The sequence below is a fragment of the Tenrec ecaudatus genome, chromosome 13, assembly GCF_050624435.1.
Source record: "Tenrec ecaudatus isolate mTenEca1 chromosome 13, mTenEca1.hap1, whole genome shotgun sequence".
NCBI classification, from domain to species: domain Eukaryota; kingdom Metazoa; phylum Chordata; class Mammalia; order Afrosoricida; family Tenrecidae; genus Tenrec; species Tenrec ecaudatus.
In genome coordinates, this window is record NC_134542.1 from 41,686,610 (window position 1) to 41,704,124 (window position 17,515).

At 34.9% G+C, this 17,515-nt stretch overlaps 1 protein-coding gene across 3 annotated transcripts in view; it reads right to left on the reverse strand.

Moving 5' to 3' along the window:
- Window positions 1–402: 402 nt before the first annotated feature.
- Window positions 403–17,515, reverse strand: part of LOC142424602 (MOB-like protein phocein) — a 46,174-nt gene continuing 29,061 nt past the window's right edge. For 2 of the 3 annotated variants that reach the window (XM_075529939.1, XM_075529937.1), the window contains 6 exons: window positions 14,323–14,423; window positions 10,744–10,786; window positions 10,465–10,551; window positions 3,552–3,631; window positions 2,495–2,606; window positions 403–2,370 (listed from right to left, as the gene is read on the reverse strand). In XM_075529939.1, coding sequence (XP_075386054.1) covers window positions 2,239–2,370; window positions 2,495–2,606; window positions 3,552–3,631; window positions 10,465–10,551; window positions 10,744–10,786; window positions 14,323–14,423 — 555 coding nt within the window. In that variant the 3' untranslated portion in view covers window positions 403–2,238. Of the gene's footprint in view, window positions 2,371–2,494; window positions 2,607–3,551; window positions 3,632–10,464; window positions 10,552–10,743; window positions 10,787–13,587; window positions 13,633–14,322; window positions 14,424–17,515 lie in introns of all 3 variants that reach the window. The other variant, XM_075529936.1, reaches the window with a different exon arrangement.

Below are 17,515 nucleotides of genomic sequence, written 5' to 3' on the forward strand. Positions count from 1 at the left end.
AGGCTCATTAATCTTTTTTATACTTCATAGGTATGTTCAAAGGAATGCTGGTGGTGCTGAGTTATAGCAGTGGGTTGCTAACTTCAAGGTCAGTAGTTCAAGCCCTCCAGCCACTTCTTGGGACAAAGAGTTGCGCTGAGTGAAAATTAATTCAATGGCTGTGGGTTTGGTTTGGGTTTAGGTATGTACAAATACATTTCCAAAATTTTGTACATAGCATTAAGGAAAAATAAGATTGTTACATTTACGTTTTATCTAGCATAATGAATTAACCTCATAGTGTAATGACTACGTCAAATGAGACGTCAATACCGATACAAAAGCAAGACTACAAAGTGAAGTTTTCTTTTGGGGAATTCTCTTTATGATCAACTCCAAACACACAGTACAGGGGAGATGGAATAAGTAAGAAAAAAATCATATTTTATTTCCCCATTAACACCAAGCCATATTATTCAAAATGTTTCAAAATACTACACTAGATCACCAATCCTTGTCACTGCCTTAGTTCAAATCTTCATCAAGAAAGTAATCAAGCATAGAAATCCACTGTCAAACACCTTTTAGAGCAAGCAGTTATATTCTTATATGTAATTACATTAGGTTAGCCTCTCAATATTTAGCAAGTTCATTTAAAAATTACTATCCCACTGGTTTATAGTGACATTAATAGAACATAATTTTAAAATCAACATTCTTTCACTGTGAACACAGAACTCCTTAAAACAGAATGTGGATTGGGCTCAGTAATGACCTGTGTGCTAGGACAGCACTGCTTAAAGCCAAACTGACTGGCAGGTTTGGAAAGACATAAACTACACACACACTCTCAGAATGTCTAATTCCCACTTTTTTTGCTATACACACTTGTCTCGTATCATATAAAGTATTCCCTCATATTAAAAAAATTAAGATGAATACATTTGATCTGTTTCAATACATCCCTTCAAAATGACAAAGTCTCTCTCCTGTTGGTTAAATCTGTTCAAGAAATAGATTTTCACTATTTTCTTCACTGTATGAACAATTTTTTCACCTGAAGTATCTTATTACAATCAATTTTGCAGTAAGACCTCCAATGCTTTGTTAAAAAATGCATTATTGAGTCTGCAGCTGAATCCTTAAAACAATTATAAAGTCCAAACAACACATGACCATTCATCAACACCCTTGAAACCTATGAATTATTGCAAATTACTAATGAGACAAAATGTGCATGTAGGAGAAGGGTGTAAAATAAATACTACAGTATTTTTCCAATTCCATCTGAATGCTGCCCAGATGGTTAAAGGAAAAGATCAGTATTACTAAACGGAATTATTAAACTATTTTAAAGACTTTTCTAATTAGAACAATTTTACAAAACAAAGAGCCTATGCCAATACATTTTTTCCTGTAGTGTAATGTAATTGCTAATATTGAGGTATAATGTGTAAGCAATTAATACAAATATATAAATATAATCCACCACTAAATAACAGTTTGGTGAAAAGCTTCTAAGTGAATACAGTTCAGGAAGGGGGGTAAGGAAATTGAGAAGAGGTGGGCCAAGAGGGTTTCCAGTAGAAACATCAGCTATGTGCCTTATCATCATCATCTTCATCCTATACTTAAGAGTCCATTATTGCAAAAAGGTAAATGCTTTTAAATTATTCAGGCTAAGAATACACTTTATGTAGCAACTAACACTTCAGGTTGAATTTTTAAATTTTAGATATACATATAATCATGTATGCATATCAAAAAATAAACAGAATTATATATGATTTTATATCACACCTGAAATACTGAGTCAAAACTGAACTAGGCATGTACTATAGAATTTTCTAGAATACCTAAACTCAGGGTAAAATAAAGGCAAATGTTATTACTTAAGTAAATGGCTTGTGCGAAACCTCAAGCTCACTCATCTTTTTACAGATGGGTTTATTTGATGAGGATTGTGATCCAATGATTGTTTAGCAGCAATTTTACCAAACTGTAAATTCTTTTATTAACAGGCATTATAAACAGGTAACACTAATCTTATTTAAAAACCATGAGTGCCACACCAGTGAATGAATATACAGCTCATGAATAACTTAAAAAGTATTTCCCATTTTAAAAGGCAACACACAGCATACAAAAACCTGTACTAAACAAAGAAGCTATAATATGGGTACATGATTGATGTGTCAAATTATATACAGTACATAATTAATGCTAATTATGTGTCCAGTACATTTTGCATGACTCCCTTCATGCTTCACTTTCCCCAGAAACTGAGTTCTGAACTTCCTCTTCTAAAATTGGTACAATCAGGTTATCCTTGGACATCAAATTATATTTCATCACAAATTTAGTAAACCGGTGACACAAAAATGTTTCATTCTGTAGAGAGGGAAAACAAAGTGTTAATTTATTATTCAAAACAAAAATAACCAAGAATAACATCAAAATATATTATTGTTGTTTTGATAAGAATGTACCAGGCTAATTAGTGAAACATACTTACTTCATATTCATCAAATATCTGCCGGTGATGAAAATAAGCATGTGAAAATATTCTATAAATCCTACGGCATACTGATCCTAGTTTTGCTACCGAAGATTCCTTTATGCTAACCCTAGAAATGGAAAAGAAACAACAGATTCACAGAGTTGGAAAGAATCTTCTCATTTCACAAATGTGGAAACTAAAGCATCAAGCAAACAAGTGACTAGCCCAGGGTCCCAGTGTTAGGAAGTAGCCAGGGCAAAGTCTGGCATCCCTGTTCTTCATGCCCTGGCTAGTTCTCTGTCTACCTAACCACAGTGCTTAAATCACTATTACACATGTTAAGACTCTGTTACCGACAAGTGCTGTGTTGTGATAGTAAAATGAATCTAACAACTCCAAACAGAAGAAAAAAAATTGAAGACATTAATACTTTGCTAACTAAGAGTGGCTGAAACTATGGAATTATTGTTTTATTCTATAGTACTGGATTATTTTGTTTATTTAGAAAAAATAAAATGTACCTATTTTTAGCATTGGTTTGGGCTTTTTTAAAACATAGGTTACTGAGGCAATGCAATATTTTTCCTTTACATGGTTCATATGTACTACCTGCAATTATTTTTCCAAATCAATTCACCTAGTAACAACTATCTAAATAAGGGTCTTGGACTCTTCAAAATACCACTAATACAATAGTATACACAGGGTTTTTCCTATCTTAAAAATCTATAGGCACAGGTAAGGAATCTTTCAAAAACAAGCAGTCCAACTTGGGAAATTTTACTGTCCTGGCATGCTGGATAATGGGAGGCTGAGCTACTAACTAGAGAACATGAGAGGAAGAACCTTGGAAAATAGCAGCAGGAACCAGCCTCAATGAAACTAGTCTCCCAGTCTCGGGAGCTGATCCCACTAGTCTAAGCCACAACTGTAACTTCAAAACCAGAATAATTTTGAACAAGTCAAATATAAAACAAAAACAATTATAATAATTAGCAAACTAATTTTAGCTTTAAAGCATCAATTTGTTGAATTAAATCTAAAAAACAGTAATACTTAAGTTCTTGTTTACCTGCTAGGAAAATATTTATTGCTATTCAGAAGGCAGGCAGCACCATCAAGTGTGTGCCTAGTGTAGTCTATAGCAGGACACTAAAAAAGAAAGGATAAAAAAATGTATTACCAAAGAGCTCTACCTCTTAAATTAGGTATATATGTTTTACAGCTATCTGATTCATAAGACCTGAGTATATTTATATTCTCAGAAGAAAAGCATCTTTTAATTTCAGAATGACTACAAAAATGTAATAGTCCCCAAATTAAAACAGGGTTCCATCTTGACAACTCTATCTTAAATAGATTCTGAGGTTAAGTGAATTTTTAGATTTCAATATTGCTTTTATTATCAGTATCTTTATAAATCAGAATACTGGCCATCTACCAGTATACACCTGACAGTATCAGCAAATCATGTGCTGCAACACACACACACACGCAAAACCACCACCAAAAACAAACCATTGTAAGAACAATTCATCATAACTCAAATACATTATAAATTGAGGACTTCTTGTATTATATTAATAAACAAGACTTTATTTTCCCTTTAAACGGTATTATCAGGTTTTCATATGATACAAGAATAGACCACATTCTCACTCACATTGTCAATAAAAGACAGTTATGTAGCTAGGGTTGCGCTGACAAAAATGGATGGCTTTAATGAGCAGAAATGTATCCTGTTTGGGAAGCTCACGTCCAAACTGAGGGCACCAGTTCCAGGGAAGGCTTTCTCTCATAAGCATAGGCTCTCATCAGCCATTTCCACCAAGCGCCTATTTCAGTCTTCTCTTTCCAGGGTCTCAGATGTCCTAAGTGAAGGGGGTGTAAGCCCAGAGGATGTGCTCTGCTCTGAGCTCTTCTTTCTTGGTAGATTCTCTCCCTCTCTCCTTTTAACTCGTAAGATCAAAGGTCTGACTCAAGAAAGGGTAAGACTTGAATAGGGGTAGTGACTTGAACCACAACATCTTGTAACACTCTGACTCAAGAAGAAAACCCACCCTGATCCTGCCTCATTAACATATAGCTCTCAAAACCAAACACAGCCCTAAGTTCATTCCAACTTACAGCAACCCCATATAGGGTTTCCAAAGCTGTCATTTTTTTTTACTTTATGATAAATTTTACTTTCAGGTTTGTTTGTTTTTTTAAATCATCTTATGGGGGCTCATACAACTCTTATCACAGTCCATACACACACATCCATTGTCAAGTACATTTGTACATTTGTTGCCCTCATCATTCTCAAAAAATTTGTTTTCTAAATGAGCCCTTGGCATCAGCTCCTCATTTTCAAAATGTAATCTTATAGGAGCAGATAAGCCGCATCTTTCTTCTATAGAGTGGCTGATGGGTTTGAACCAATGACCTTTTGGTTAGCAGTTCACCTCCTACCCTTCCAGGACAACTAGGACAGAAACTTTGCTCCTGTGGCTTTGTGTGGTTCCATTCTCCTCTAGGGGTGCTCAAAGTTTTTAAACAGGGGGCCAGTTCACTGTCCCTCAGACCCGTTGGAGGGCCGGACTATAGTTTAAAAAAAAAACTATGAACAAATTCCTATGCACAACCCACATATCTTACTTTGAAGTAAAAAACCAAATGGGGCAAAAACACCAGCATGCTGGATAAATGTCCTCGGCACACCGCATGTGGCCCGTGGGCTGTAGTTTGAGGACCCCTGTCCTAGACCATGAGTGGTGGTCCCAGAAGGTTCCATTCTTCGGCCCCTTAGGCAAGGTAGGTTTGCGTGATAACTCCATGCCCCTGGCACACCTTATGGGTAGCACCAGACTGCAGAATTGAGTTAGCAAAAATCCAGCATCATAAAATCTCTCGTTGAGATCCAAGAGACTGTGGTCCTCTCCTCTGAAACCTCAGAGCCACAGCCCCGCCCTTTGAGACTAAGGCAGCTCTGAGACTAAGGCAGCTCTGTTCACTGTGCTTCTTCCAACAGTGGCGTTCATCTCCAAGTTGCTCCAGGACAGTTCTTCACACATACTGTGGCTCCTTTGGCCAGTTTTCCTCCTGCACAATTCCAAGAGGGAGGCTGATAGTATTTTCTCCTTTGTCTTTTCTGTCCACTTAAGTCTAGCTGAATGTGTTTCTACTGTGACAACTGGTTAGACCCATTAGTCACAGGCCTAATCTTTTTAACAAAAGTTGTGGTCAGGAACAATGAAACATGCTGCTTTACAGTATATCAGTTACTCTATTAAGAAAAATAAAACTACTAAGTGATGTTCTTACCTCACCCTATCCCCCTAAAGACAGAAAGAGAGAAGCATCAAGGGGAAGGATAGGGACTGAATCAGGAAATCAAACAAAAGGGAAAGGAGAAAGAACCAGAAGAAGGAACAATGATTCTTGCTATTCCCAGAAACTAGAATATTTTTAAGGGTTGAGAAAGAAGTTGGTGTTTAGCTATGTAAATTAGTAACTACTTTATTATGCCTCAGTATAGTACCATGGCAAATACACGTAACATTTTCTAACCAATAACAAAAATGTATCTTTATAACTATAAAGCCATAAGGATTTATAGTGTATTCATTGCCTAGAATAGTATCATGAGTAGCATCCATTAAAAAAAAAACTTTCTCCAGCTACGATTACAGTGCTGTGGTCACAAACCAGTATCCTAGGTCACTGTGTCTCTTACACTGGTCATCCAAGTGCACCATGGAACAGTTTATATAAAGCAGTGTTAGATGTGACAGTAATATAAATGCAAGCCACACATGTAATTTTCAAATTATCAATACCCACACCAAATAGTAAAAAGAAACAGGTAAAACTGGTTTTGTTGATATTTTTACTTAACCCAATTTGGCCAAAATATTATCATTTCAACAATTAATTACTATAAAGTGATCAATGAGAAACTTTAAAATTAATATATCATAGTCTTTTAAAAATGGGCAAATCAGCAGTTTTTAGTATAGTCACAAAGTTGTGTATCATCACTCCTATCAAACACTAGAACATTTTATCACTTCAAAATGAAACTCTATACCCATAAGAGTAACTCCCCAACTCCCCACTCCTCAGAGTCCTACACAATCAATATTCTATTTTCTGTCTCTATGGGTTTTCCTATTTAATCATGTGACATTTTGATGTCTGGGTTCTTTTGATTGATGTGTTTTCTTTTGAAGAAGGGGCAAAACTTTCAGTAATATTCATTCACAACGAGAGCCATGCCTACAAGATCAATGCATGTCATAATGAATTAAGGTCATTAAAATACTAAGTACCTGGTAGTTCCGGGACACCTTCATTGGGCACCTCAATGCACATGTTTTCAAGATTCACCCGACTGCTGCACCAATCTTTACTGCATCCCTTTTTATGACTGAATACTATTCCATAGTATAATCACATTTTGTCCATTCATCAGTTAATGGACATTTTGTTGTTGCAATTTTTTGTCTTATGAATAATGTTACTATGAAAATTACCACATGAAAAGTTTGTTTAGACATGCTTCCAGTCTTCCTTAGCATATACCTAGGAGTGAAACTATTGCTTACTATAACTCTGTTTATCATTTTGAAAAATTGCCAGTTTCCATGAATCCTACAGTAATTTACAATACCATCAGCAATCTTTGCTAGTGTTTTTCTGTCTTAGCTATTCTAAAAAGGTAAGTACTTATCTCACCATGGGATTGAGTTATATTTCTCTAATGACTAATAATGTCCGTCTTTCATGTATTCACTGGCCAATTTGTATCCTCTTTACAGAAGTGTCTATTCCTATGCTTGACTTAGTTTTTAACTGGGACTTTTTAATTGTTGGGTTATTAAAAATTCCTTATCACTCTAGGTATTAGATGTGTATTTTTAGGACTTGCAAATACTTTCTCCTCTTGTCTTCATTTTCTTGCTAGTATCCTCTGAACAATTTTTAAATTTTGATGAATCCCAATTAATCTTTTATATTTCATTTTGTTTCTTGTGTTTGGTGTCATAACTAAGAAGTCGATGCCTAATCCAAGGTAGAAAAGATTTGCGGCTATATGCTTGTCGAAGAACTTTTAAATTTTAGCTCTTACATTTAGATCTTCAACCCGTTTTTTAGTTCATTTTTGTGTTGTTGGGGTCCAACATCATTCTTTTGTATAGATATCCAGTATTCCCCCAATGAAATATATTCATTCTTTTTGTTCTAAGCCTTCAAAATCCAGAATGTTTTACATTCACAGAACATACATTTCAATTTGGACTGCCCACTTTTCAAGTGCTCTGTAGTAACCTGTGGCTCACTACTGCCATTATATGACAGTGTAACATTAAACTTTTAACTGTTTTCTGGATTTTTCTTCAGAGTTGGAGAACAATTTCTGCCTCAGTTCATTTGGGGGTAACTATCCTGATCTGTACAGAATGTAACAGCAAAAAGTGGACAAAATGTAGGTGACAAACTGTATGTAGTGTATTCACAGATTGATGAGAAATTACTCCTATAATTTATTATAAAAACTTTATTTTCCCCCCAAATTACAATGCTAGTGGAGTGATTACAAATGGCTTAATAGAAAGGCCTTGTAGATAATAAGTTACCACCTGTGTCACCTACAATCACTATTTGTACTATTAGCACTATTTGCTGAAATGCCTCTCTTTAATTCTCAAGTGCACTAAATGACCTTGCAGGTACAAAGTACCCTGCCTCTTCCATTTCAAAATATGCCTATTTCCTTTAATCAATAATAGCAACCTTTTTTCCCCCTAGTTTCCTAACTATGTAGTTACCCCAAGAGTTTAAAGTTCTTTCTCACGATGTAATGGATATGAAAGTAATGATCTACAGCTTATCAAGGGTCCATGAGGGACGGAAAGCCGGGGGGAGAGAGGGGAAATGGGGAGCTGGTATCAGGGGCTCAAGCTTTGAAAATCATGATGGCAGCATATGCGCAAATATGCTTGACACACTGGATGAATGTATGGATTGTAATGAGATGTAAGAGCCCCCAATAAAAGTATTTAATTTTTTAAAAATTTCTTTATTTGTATTATAGTAACCTCACTGCATGCAAGGGGGGGTTCACAAAGTTCATATAAAAATTATACTATCTTGTAATGCCTTTTTCCTCCCAGGAACTCTTTGAACAACAAGCATTTGAAGGTCTTACTGTCATTCTCTTGACATATGAGCAATTCAAAGAAGCTGGCCTCAGCAGACAGTACTGCAATTTTAAGACTCAAGGTTTTCACTGCCCTTAAATGTTGATGATTATCTACATGGATAATTTAGTGACACTGCTTGCATTCCTCAAGTTGTGTAACCATTCTCACTCTACTTTTCTGAATTGTTCATCCCTCTTTAATGTAAACTCATTGCTCCCTAAGGTTCCTGCCTAATCTTTCAAACTGCTATCATCAGTTTGATCCCAGATAGTTCTTAAAAGAGCAAAATGGTCAAAACAAGACTTTTTCACGAGTTAATGGTGTTAAGACAATAGGAGATTGTTTTTGGTTTAAAGAGTATCACAGGGCAATAGTTTCAATGGTTCATCTGGCCACTATGGCTCCAGAAAATCTGAAGTCAAGAGAATTTTAACATCTGTCTGCATTCCCCCTCTTTTGATTATGATTCTACGTTGAGATCTTGGATTAATATACTTCGTACAGTGGCTAAGCATCATCTAGTTCTGGTCTCAAGGCCAAGAAGGTAACCTGTTCACAGAGGCAATAAGCCACACATCCAATTCCACCTCAGATTCTGACTTTCTTTTTCCAAGTGAATAGAGACCAAGTGGATGGCTGCTTGCAAACTTTTACAAGGCCAGACACTACACCAAGAACCAGGAGATAGAACAGAAGAACTAAAAATGTTATTAGGCTAATTAACTGGGATGTCCTAAGAAATTATGACTGCAAACCTTCAAACCAAAGATCTAAATCCCATGAGGAATTGGTTGCACATAATTGCCTCACTGACAATTAATCAAGGAAATAAATGGATCTGATAATGGAAATATAAAGAAGTATATATAAATAAGTCACATATTATACCACTAACTAGACAGCATTTCCACTCTAAAGAATGCATTATTAAGATTTACCAAAATATAATTAGTCTTCTTGATTTAGCTTCCTTATTTTAAGTATTACAACATTCATTGCACTATTTATCCAAGTTCAGAGAATTCTCATTGAAATTGCTATGTGGCTTTTTCTGGATATGACCTAATACACAAGCTTAATATTGATTCAATTAACTATTATAAAACATTGTAGGTAGCACCTTGAATTAAATCACTACCAAATCTGTACTATTCATTTAGATACGTATCAAATGTTCCTTATTTTGAATTCACCCCTTTTCAAGCAAAAGAACATCAGATTATCTATTGACTTTGCAACTGGAAAGGCACTTGTCTTTAAGCCTTAGAAGCATGTCAACACAACAGCTGTTTGAAGATTTGCAATTCTACAGAACTAGCCCAGTGTCTTCAATGAGTATACTGTCAAGTAAAAGGGAACGACTCCAGATTAAAAGTGAATGCAGATTAAAAGAAACACAAAGAAATGTCAAGGACATTTTTGAAACACCTAGAAAAAAATGAGTATAAATGGGGTATCAAATGATATAAAGGATTCATTTAAAAGATGAAACAAATTCTATAAAGAGAATTTCATCTAAAGATGAAATTGTTCTATAAAAAATTGCTGCTACCTATTCTCTCATTTTAACAAAAATGTAAGAGTAAAACAGCAGCATGGGTAACATCTTTGATGTACAATCAATATGCAAATTATATGTGGTGGATTTCAATAAAAGGTAAGAAATATCAATAAAATATAGAGAATACTGACTTGCTTAATAAATTAAGCATCAACTAGCAACTACCAACAGTTCCCTTAGCAAACGAAGAAATCATGACAGAAACAAGAACCTAAACAAGTTTCATAAATCCTCACCTCTTTTGGAGTTTTGTGAGCTGCACAAAGAAAAATCCACTGCTCAGTTGCTGTCATCTGAGTACATGTATCTGGATGGCACTCACTCTGTTAAAAATAATTATGTTTCTTATAATGCAAAGTAATGAAAAAGTGTGTCATCTGGGTACTAAATAACCACGTGACATTGTAGAAGAAAATAATGAGACATTTTGGTTGAGTCCTTGTAAGACATTAAGTTACAAAAACATAAAAATAATTGAACTTTTGACTACAGCTTTAATTTAAACAAAAGATTACCTGAAGTTTGACAGCAAGTCCATTTAGCTCAAGGCAGAACTGCCTAAAAATGCAAATACATAAATGAAAAAACATCATATATAATCTTCAGTTAGTTTTAGAACATAACTGTAAAACGAGAATCCCATCAATTACACCCTCCACAGTTTCCCAACAACCATTACTAAAAAAACCTGACTTGACATGGGAGTAAAATCTTCCAGAGATTTTCAGAATGAAAAACAAAACCCATCAGCCCCAATAATGTTTAAAACTGGAGCTCTGTAAATTGATTATGTGCATATAAGGAAAACAGTACAATTTATCAGGGGAGTGATCTGGAAATAATCACCAAAGCCCATAGGAAATAACTACTCTTTGATTAAATCATTTTTCTATGAATATATGCTAATGAAATAATGCAGGTATGGCAAAGGTGCTCACTTGAACTTTATACACATAAAAGGAAAATTTTAGAGATACTATGAATGATAAAATAATTCTGGAAATAGTCAAACATTAGTATAAATAAACACACAGAGAATATATAAATGTAGTCAGAGCAAGATTCCAGGGTATAAGAATTTAAGTATATGCATATACATATACATATTAAAAACCCAGAAAAAATATATTTTCATATTCATTTCCCAAGTTTTATTCTGATTATAAGACACACTGCTTAAAAAAATCAAAGATCATCAAATATATATTATAAAAGATAAATAATTCTATCATTTCCTCCCTAAAGGTAAGTATTACTTATATACACATTTTTCTATGCAAAGATTCAGTAATGGGATATCACACATAATTGTATAATCTTTTGTCACTTTATCTTGTGCATTTTTCTATGCTGTATCAGCCTCATTAAAATTGACACACCTATGAAATATAAAATAGAGAGCAATACCTGGAAAACAGCAGTAGTAAATTATTTTTTTGATAAAGGAAGAATGGAGAAAATTATGTTACATTTGGCTAGTAGTGTTAGAGATAGCAGAATGAGAAAGCAATATTCTATATCACAAAGATAACTTGTTTTATAGCTGTGAAAATACTACATGTATTCCCTCTAAAAGTTCTACCTACAAAATTTAGCTTACCATATTGTTCCTATAGTTTAAGTACAACATTTTATTACCAAATAGATGAAAACACTTTAGTTTTAGCAATGCTAAAACCCTGATGGAGTCCCTGGGTTTACCTCTGGGTGCACAAATAATTAAGCGCTGGTTTGCTAATTGAAACTTTAGTTTTAGGAGAGCCTGGTGATCACTTTAAAAAAAAACAGCAACTGAAAATCCTACGGAGCTTGTAACATCATTAAGCTAATTTGTAGTGTAAACTGTCACCTATACCGCAGTAAAGTACTCAAAAGAAAAACAAAGATAACTCTATAGAACATAATTCTCCTCTGACACACGGGAGGCCACAAGTTGGAAGTGACTCCATGACAACTGGGATTTGTGTCTTTTTATTTTGATGTTTTAAAATGTATTGAGGCTTGGTTTGTGGCCCAACATACGGTCCATTCTGAAGACTGTTCCATGTGTACTTAAAAAGAATGAATATTGAAATGCTATGCTACATTCCTCTAGAGGTGTGTTTGAGGTCAAGTTGACTGATCTGTGTCTAGTTCTTCTGCATCTCTACTTTTCTTCCTAGTTCTATCCTTCAATGAAAGTGATGTGCTAAACTCCTATTATTATAGTCTATTTCCCTCTTCAATTCTGTTAAGAGTATGATTTATGCAATTTGAGAGTTTCACTGGGTACTCAGGAATGATGGTTATATCTTTTGTTCAACTGACCCTTTAATGTCCTTTTTGTCTCTTATGCTGGTTTTAGTCTTTAAGTCCATTTTATCAGAAGTTTAATATCACCACCACTGCTCTATTTTGATTGTTGTTAGCTTAATATTTTTTCCATCTTTGGATTTAAAAAAATCTATTTTTGACAACTGGTTTTTATTATAGAAGAAACAAAACTAAAAAGTCCTCATTTGTTAAGAATGATGCTGCGGGGACTGGAGGAAAAAAGCAGGGGAAGAACCAGCTTATTTTCATCATTCATTTCAACAGATAGGTAAAAAATATTTTCAAGGCAGGTTAAATAAATCAGAGAATATACTATAAGAGTTTTCTACCTTGAGTTATGGTGTTGTTAGCTAGCATCAAACCGAACCCTGACTCATGGAGACACTGCAAATAATATTAGATCACTGTAATTTAAATCATTTTCACTGGTTGATTTTTGGAAGTAGATTGTCAGGCCTTTCATCCTAATCCACCTCTATCTGAAATTAAAATTTAATTTCAGATATTAAAATCTTTTCCACATCATAGTAACATGGAATCCTCCAGTGACAGATGAGTGGTGGCTGTGCTGAGGTCAATTAGCTGGGGATCACACTGGGGCTCCTGTACAGAAGGGGAGAATCCTACCACTGATCCACCAGTGTCCTCCATCCTAGGTTATACGAATGGAAAAATACCCACAAACTCATACCTTTATCACACTTTTCAAGATGCACTTATTTTTTAAAGTAGATCTAGTAGTCAAGTTAAACCAGCAAAACCATGACATAGAAGAGAAATAAGTCTGCTGAAATTGCTATACATTATGTCTTAGCAATATCAAGATATCAATATAAGATGGTAGCAAAAAGAGGGAAAGTGCCTTACTGGGGTGGGGGGAGTGCCTTGTCTATAATTTGAGGTCTTAATCACAGGAAAGGTAATCTATTTATGTAGAGAAAGTATTATTTTAAATTCAGAATTCATCCCCAGCCCCATTTGAACTGGATGGGTAATAAATTCAAGAAAAAACCTTTGTAGCTACCTCTAAAATAAACTCTACTTACTCATCAGACATTTTCTCATCCAAAATGATCTCTTGAAAAAAATCTCTATCAAAGAAAGTTGGCAACAATTCGTAAGTATTGAGTTGATCAAACTGCAGATTTCAACTGATCCTCTGCTGTTAGTTCCCTCTGAGGTCAGTGCAGCTCGTGGCAACCACACATGTACAGAGTAGAACTGCGCCATTATGTTTTCAAGACTATGATCTTTCAGAAACAGATCAACAGGTCTGTCTTCCAAGATGCCTCTGGGTGGGTTCAAAATGCTATTCTTTTGGTGGTAGGAAAGAGCTTAACCTTTGTGCCACCCAGGACTCCTAGAGGTGAACCTCTATAGAGAAATAAATTACTTATGAGTTGAAAATGGAAACAACGCATTTGTGCTTCAGAACTAGGATTAAGAAAACCTAGGTAAAAAAAAAGAAGAAAACCTAGGTAAAAAAGATAATTGGGTCAAAATCTATAAACATTATAATGTTAGAGGCAGGCTCTTAAAGTAATTATTGTACAAGTAACCAACCAGTTTTGAAACCACAAGTGGTAACATATAACCTGATCTGAAATATTCAGTAGATAACCAAGTTGAAAACCTTAAAACATTGAAATCACAAGAGCATTAGAATTTGGCTTTTTGGTCTGTAGTTATATAGTGAATTCTATGAGTAATATTCATCTCAATAAAACAAGTTATTTTTACTAGAAGTATTACTATTGTTTTGGTATCTTAGAAGAACCTACCTTAAATGTTCATACTTCCATACACCTTCATCTTGGCCTTCAGGTGGTTCAAGAATTTTGTCAATATTGGAGCAATCTGCCCTTATGTTTTGTTGAATATACTATGAAAAAAATTTTTTCTTGTGGTTAATGAAATATTATGCTACTTGGTAAATCTGAAGTTAAATATATACAATTTTGGAATACTTAATGATTCTTCTATTCGACTTTTGGGTTATATATTAAATAGAGAACGAAGTACAGAGTCATAATCAACAAGTGAAAAGAAAGGAGGTAACCTTTACCTATTCTTCTGTAATTCAACTTCTTTGGGACAAGATCTACTACATAAATGCCAACATGCATATTTACCAGAATTAGAACTGGGATCAAAATTGAAAACTGTAATTTTCATAGAATATAGAAAAGTGGTTCTCAAACTTCCTAATGCCATGACACTTTAATATAGTTCATGTTATCTTTGTTGCTACTTCATAACTGTAATTTTGCTGTTATCAATTGTCATATAAATATCTGATATGGACATAATTAAAGCATAGTGATTAATCACAAAAATATGTACTTATATATTGTGAAATATTTATTTCTAATGACAAATGAATGAAATTTTGTCTTAAAGCACAGTGTAGCATGGGTAACAGTCTTCACACGGGGTACTTGTATGTTGGCGCATCTGCGTGTGGGCGGACTTGCCTGGAGTCAATAGAGGAGCGGTGTCTCAGTTCCTAAGACAATCGGAAATATGTTTTCTGATGGTCTTAGGTGACCCCTGTGAAAGGGTTGTTTACCCCCCAAAGGGGTCATGACCCACAGCTTGAGAACCACTGATATAGACAAAGAACATATAACTGCAACAGATAGTTTATGATTTCATTTATCAAGTAAAACTACAGAGAAAGAAGATGAGTAGTGCTTGCACCAGCAACACACAAGCCATCACAGTACAACGGACAGATATAAGTGGTGGATAAAATGGAGGTATAAAATTCATAAATACAAACTCACTGCCACCAAGTCAATTCTAATAAATAGCAAACCTGTTGGACAAAGCAGAACTGCCCGAGGGTTTCCTCTTTTTCCAGGCTCTCAAAGCCTCAGCTTTAGCTCCAGGCAAATCTACAAAGGCAGCAAAAGCAAGTAGCAACAGAAAACTACCAGAGACAAAACTCTGAAGACAGGAAACTTTCATCTCCATGGAAACTCCAAATAGTGACTCATAAAGCTGTTTATGGAGTAACAAGCATACCTCTGATCTATGCACCTGTAGCTCTATCATACTACGAACTTTAATAACGAAGCTAATACAGAAACTTCGACTTCTGCTAACCATTGGGTGGTACACACACAGAACAGATTCAAGTAGCACTGCCAAGGGTTTGAAAACCGAAATGTCATTGGACTTGTAGCCCACAAAAAGCAGTTTGGAACTTGTAGCCTATAAATAAGCAGGACATGCTCGACACTCACACTCAGAAAGGGAGCACAAAAAATACAGGTGCTATAGCAAAATGTGGCAAAGAAATTAGATGGTGCCCAGCTATCAGAATAGCATCTGGGATGTAGAAGGCTTGTGTCCACACAAGCAGCCATCTAATCAAGATATCAACTAAATCCACAAGAAGCACACCATCATCAGTCACTAAGATTGTAAATCATGTAATTCAAAATTGAGGGGAGGACTAGTATAAGAGCCTAAATTGTGAAAACCCAGGGGCGGAAGGCTATGGATGGCAGTGGGAGCCCAAGGTGCATTTGTGGGACCTACACAGGAAACAAGCCTCCAGTGAACTCTCTCGATCCACAATTGAAGGAAGGGAAGAAAGGGGTTTCTGAATAAAGTGCATTGGAGAGAAGAGTATAGAAGATCAAAGGCATAAATCTGACTTGAACAGTTAAAACTTTGTCAGGTGGTTTCCCCCACCCTCCACAGGCATGCCAGACCTGATCTGGCTTTCAACATTTCCTATATTTTTGTTTTGTCTTGTCTGGGTTTGTTCATATTAGAGTGTATCTCAGAGGTGTTATGTCATCAGAGGTCACCCTCTTGAAGTTGCATTAAATGTTTTTGTTTTCCAGTATATAAAACTCAAGAATGCTGAAACTATAGGGATAGCAAGTAGACTAAGGGTTTCAGGGGCGGGGGGGTGGGGGTGGGGGGTGGGGGAGGAGATGGTAAAATGGAGATGATGTCAAGCATAGGAAGAAAAAGAAATGTTTGGAAACTGATTGTGGCTGCAACTGTACAATTCTGTTTCATGTGATTGAACTATGGAATAATACATGTATTAATATAATACATTATTATAATAGAATTAATCAAGTGAATTTTATAATACTGTACAATTCTTAAAATGATAAACTATTGAATTGTGTCCAATAAAATTGTCAAATTAAATTTAAATAAATAAACAAGGCATATGACTATTAAAACAAAAACATCAGCAGTCTCCATGGGATTAAATAAAACCAGATTATCAGCATAATACTAAAATTGTTCAAGATACAATCCAAAATTATTTGGTATACAAAGATCATGTGAACATATCTTTCAAATACTTTAAAGCATCTATTAGAAAAATGCTTTAAGAAATTACAAATGCTCTTGAAGTAAAAGTTGAAAGATCAAAGTATTAGCAAGAAAAGATATAAAGAGAAGGTGAAAATTTTGGAACTCAAAATACAGTGACAGAGTTTCACTGGATAGACTCAATAGCAGAATTGAGTAAATAAACTTGAAGATAGGCAAAGATAAAAGATTTAATCTAAGATCCCTGGGTTACCTAATGGTTTTTTCTTCATTATTAACAAAAAATTGAACAACAAAGCAAACAGATTTTTAAAACATTAAAAACCTGTCTGATGCAAGATATGACAAAAAAATAATTTATAAATTATCAAGGGCTCATAAGGGAGGGGAAGAGGGAGGGAGAGGAAAAAAAGAGGACCTGATGCAAAGGACTTAAGTGGAGAACAAATGCTTTGAAAATGATGAGGTCAAAGAATGTACAGATGTGCTTTATACAATTGATGTATGTATGGATTGTGATAAGAGTTGTATGAGACCCTAATAAAATGTTAAAATGAATAAATAGTCACTGGGGGGCGGGGAACGAAAAACCTGACAACAAGGTACCAAATTTGTATGATGAATTTTTTCCCAACAGTTTTATTGGCAAATAATTAATACATTCAA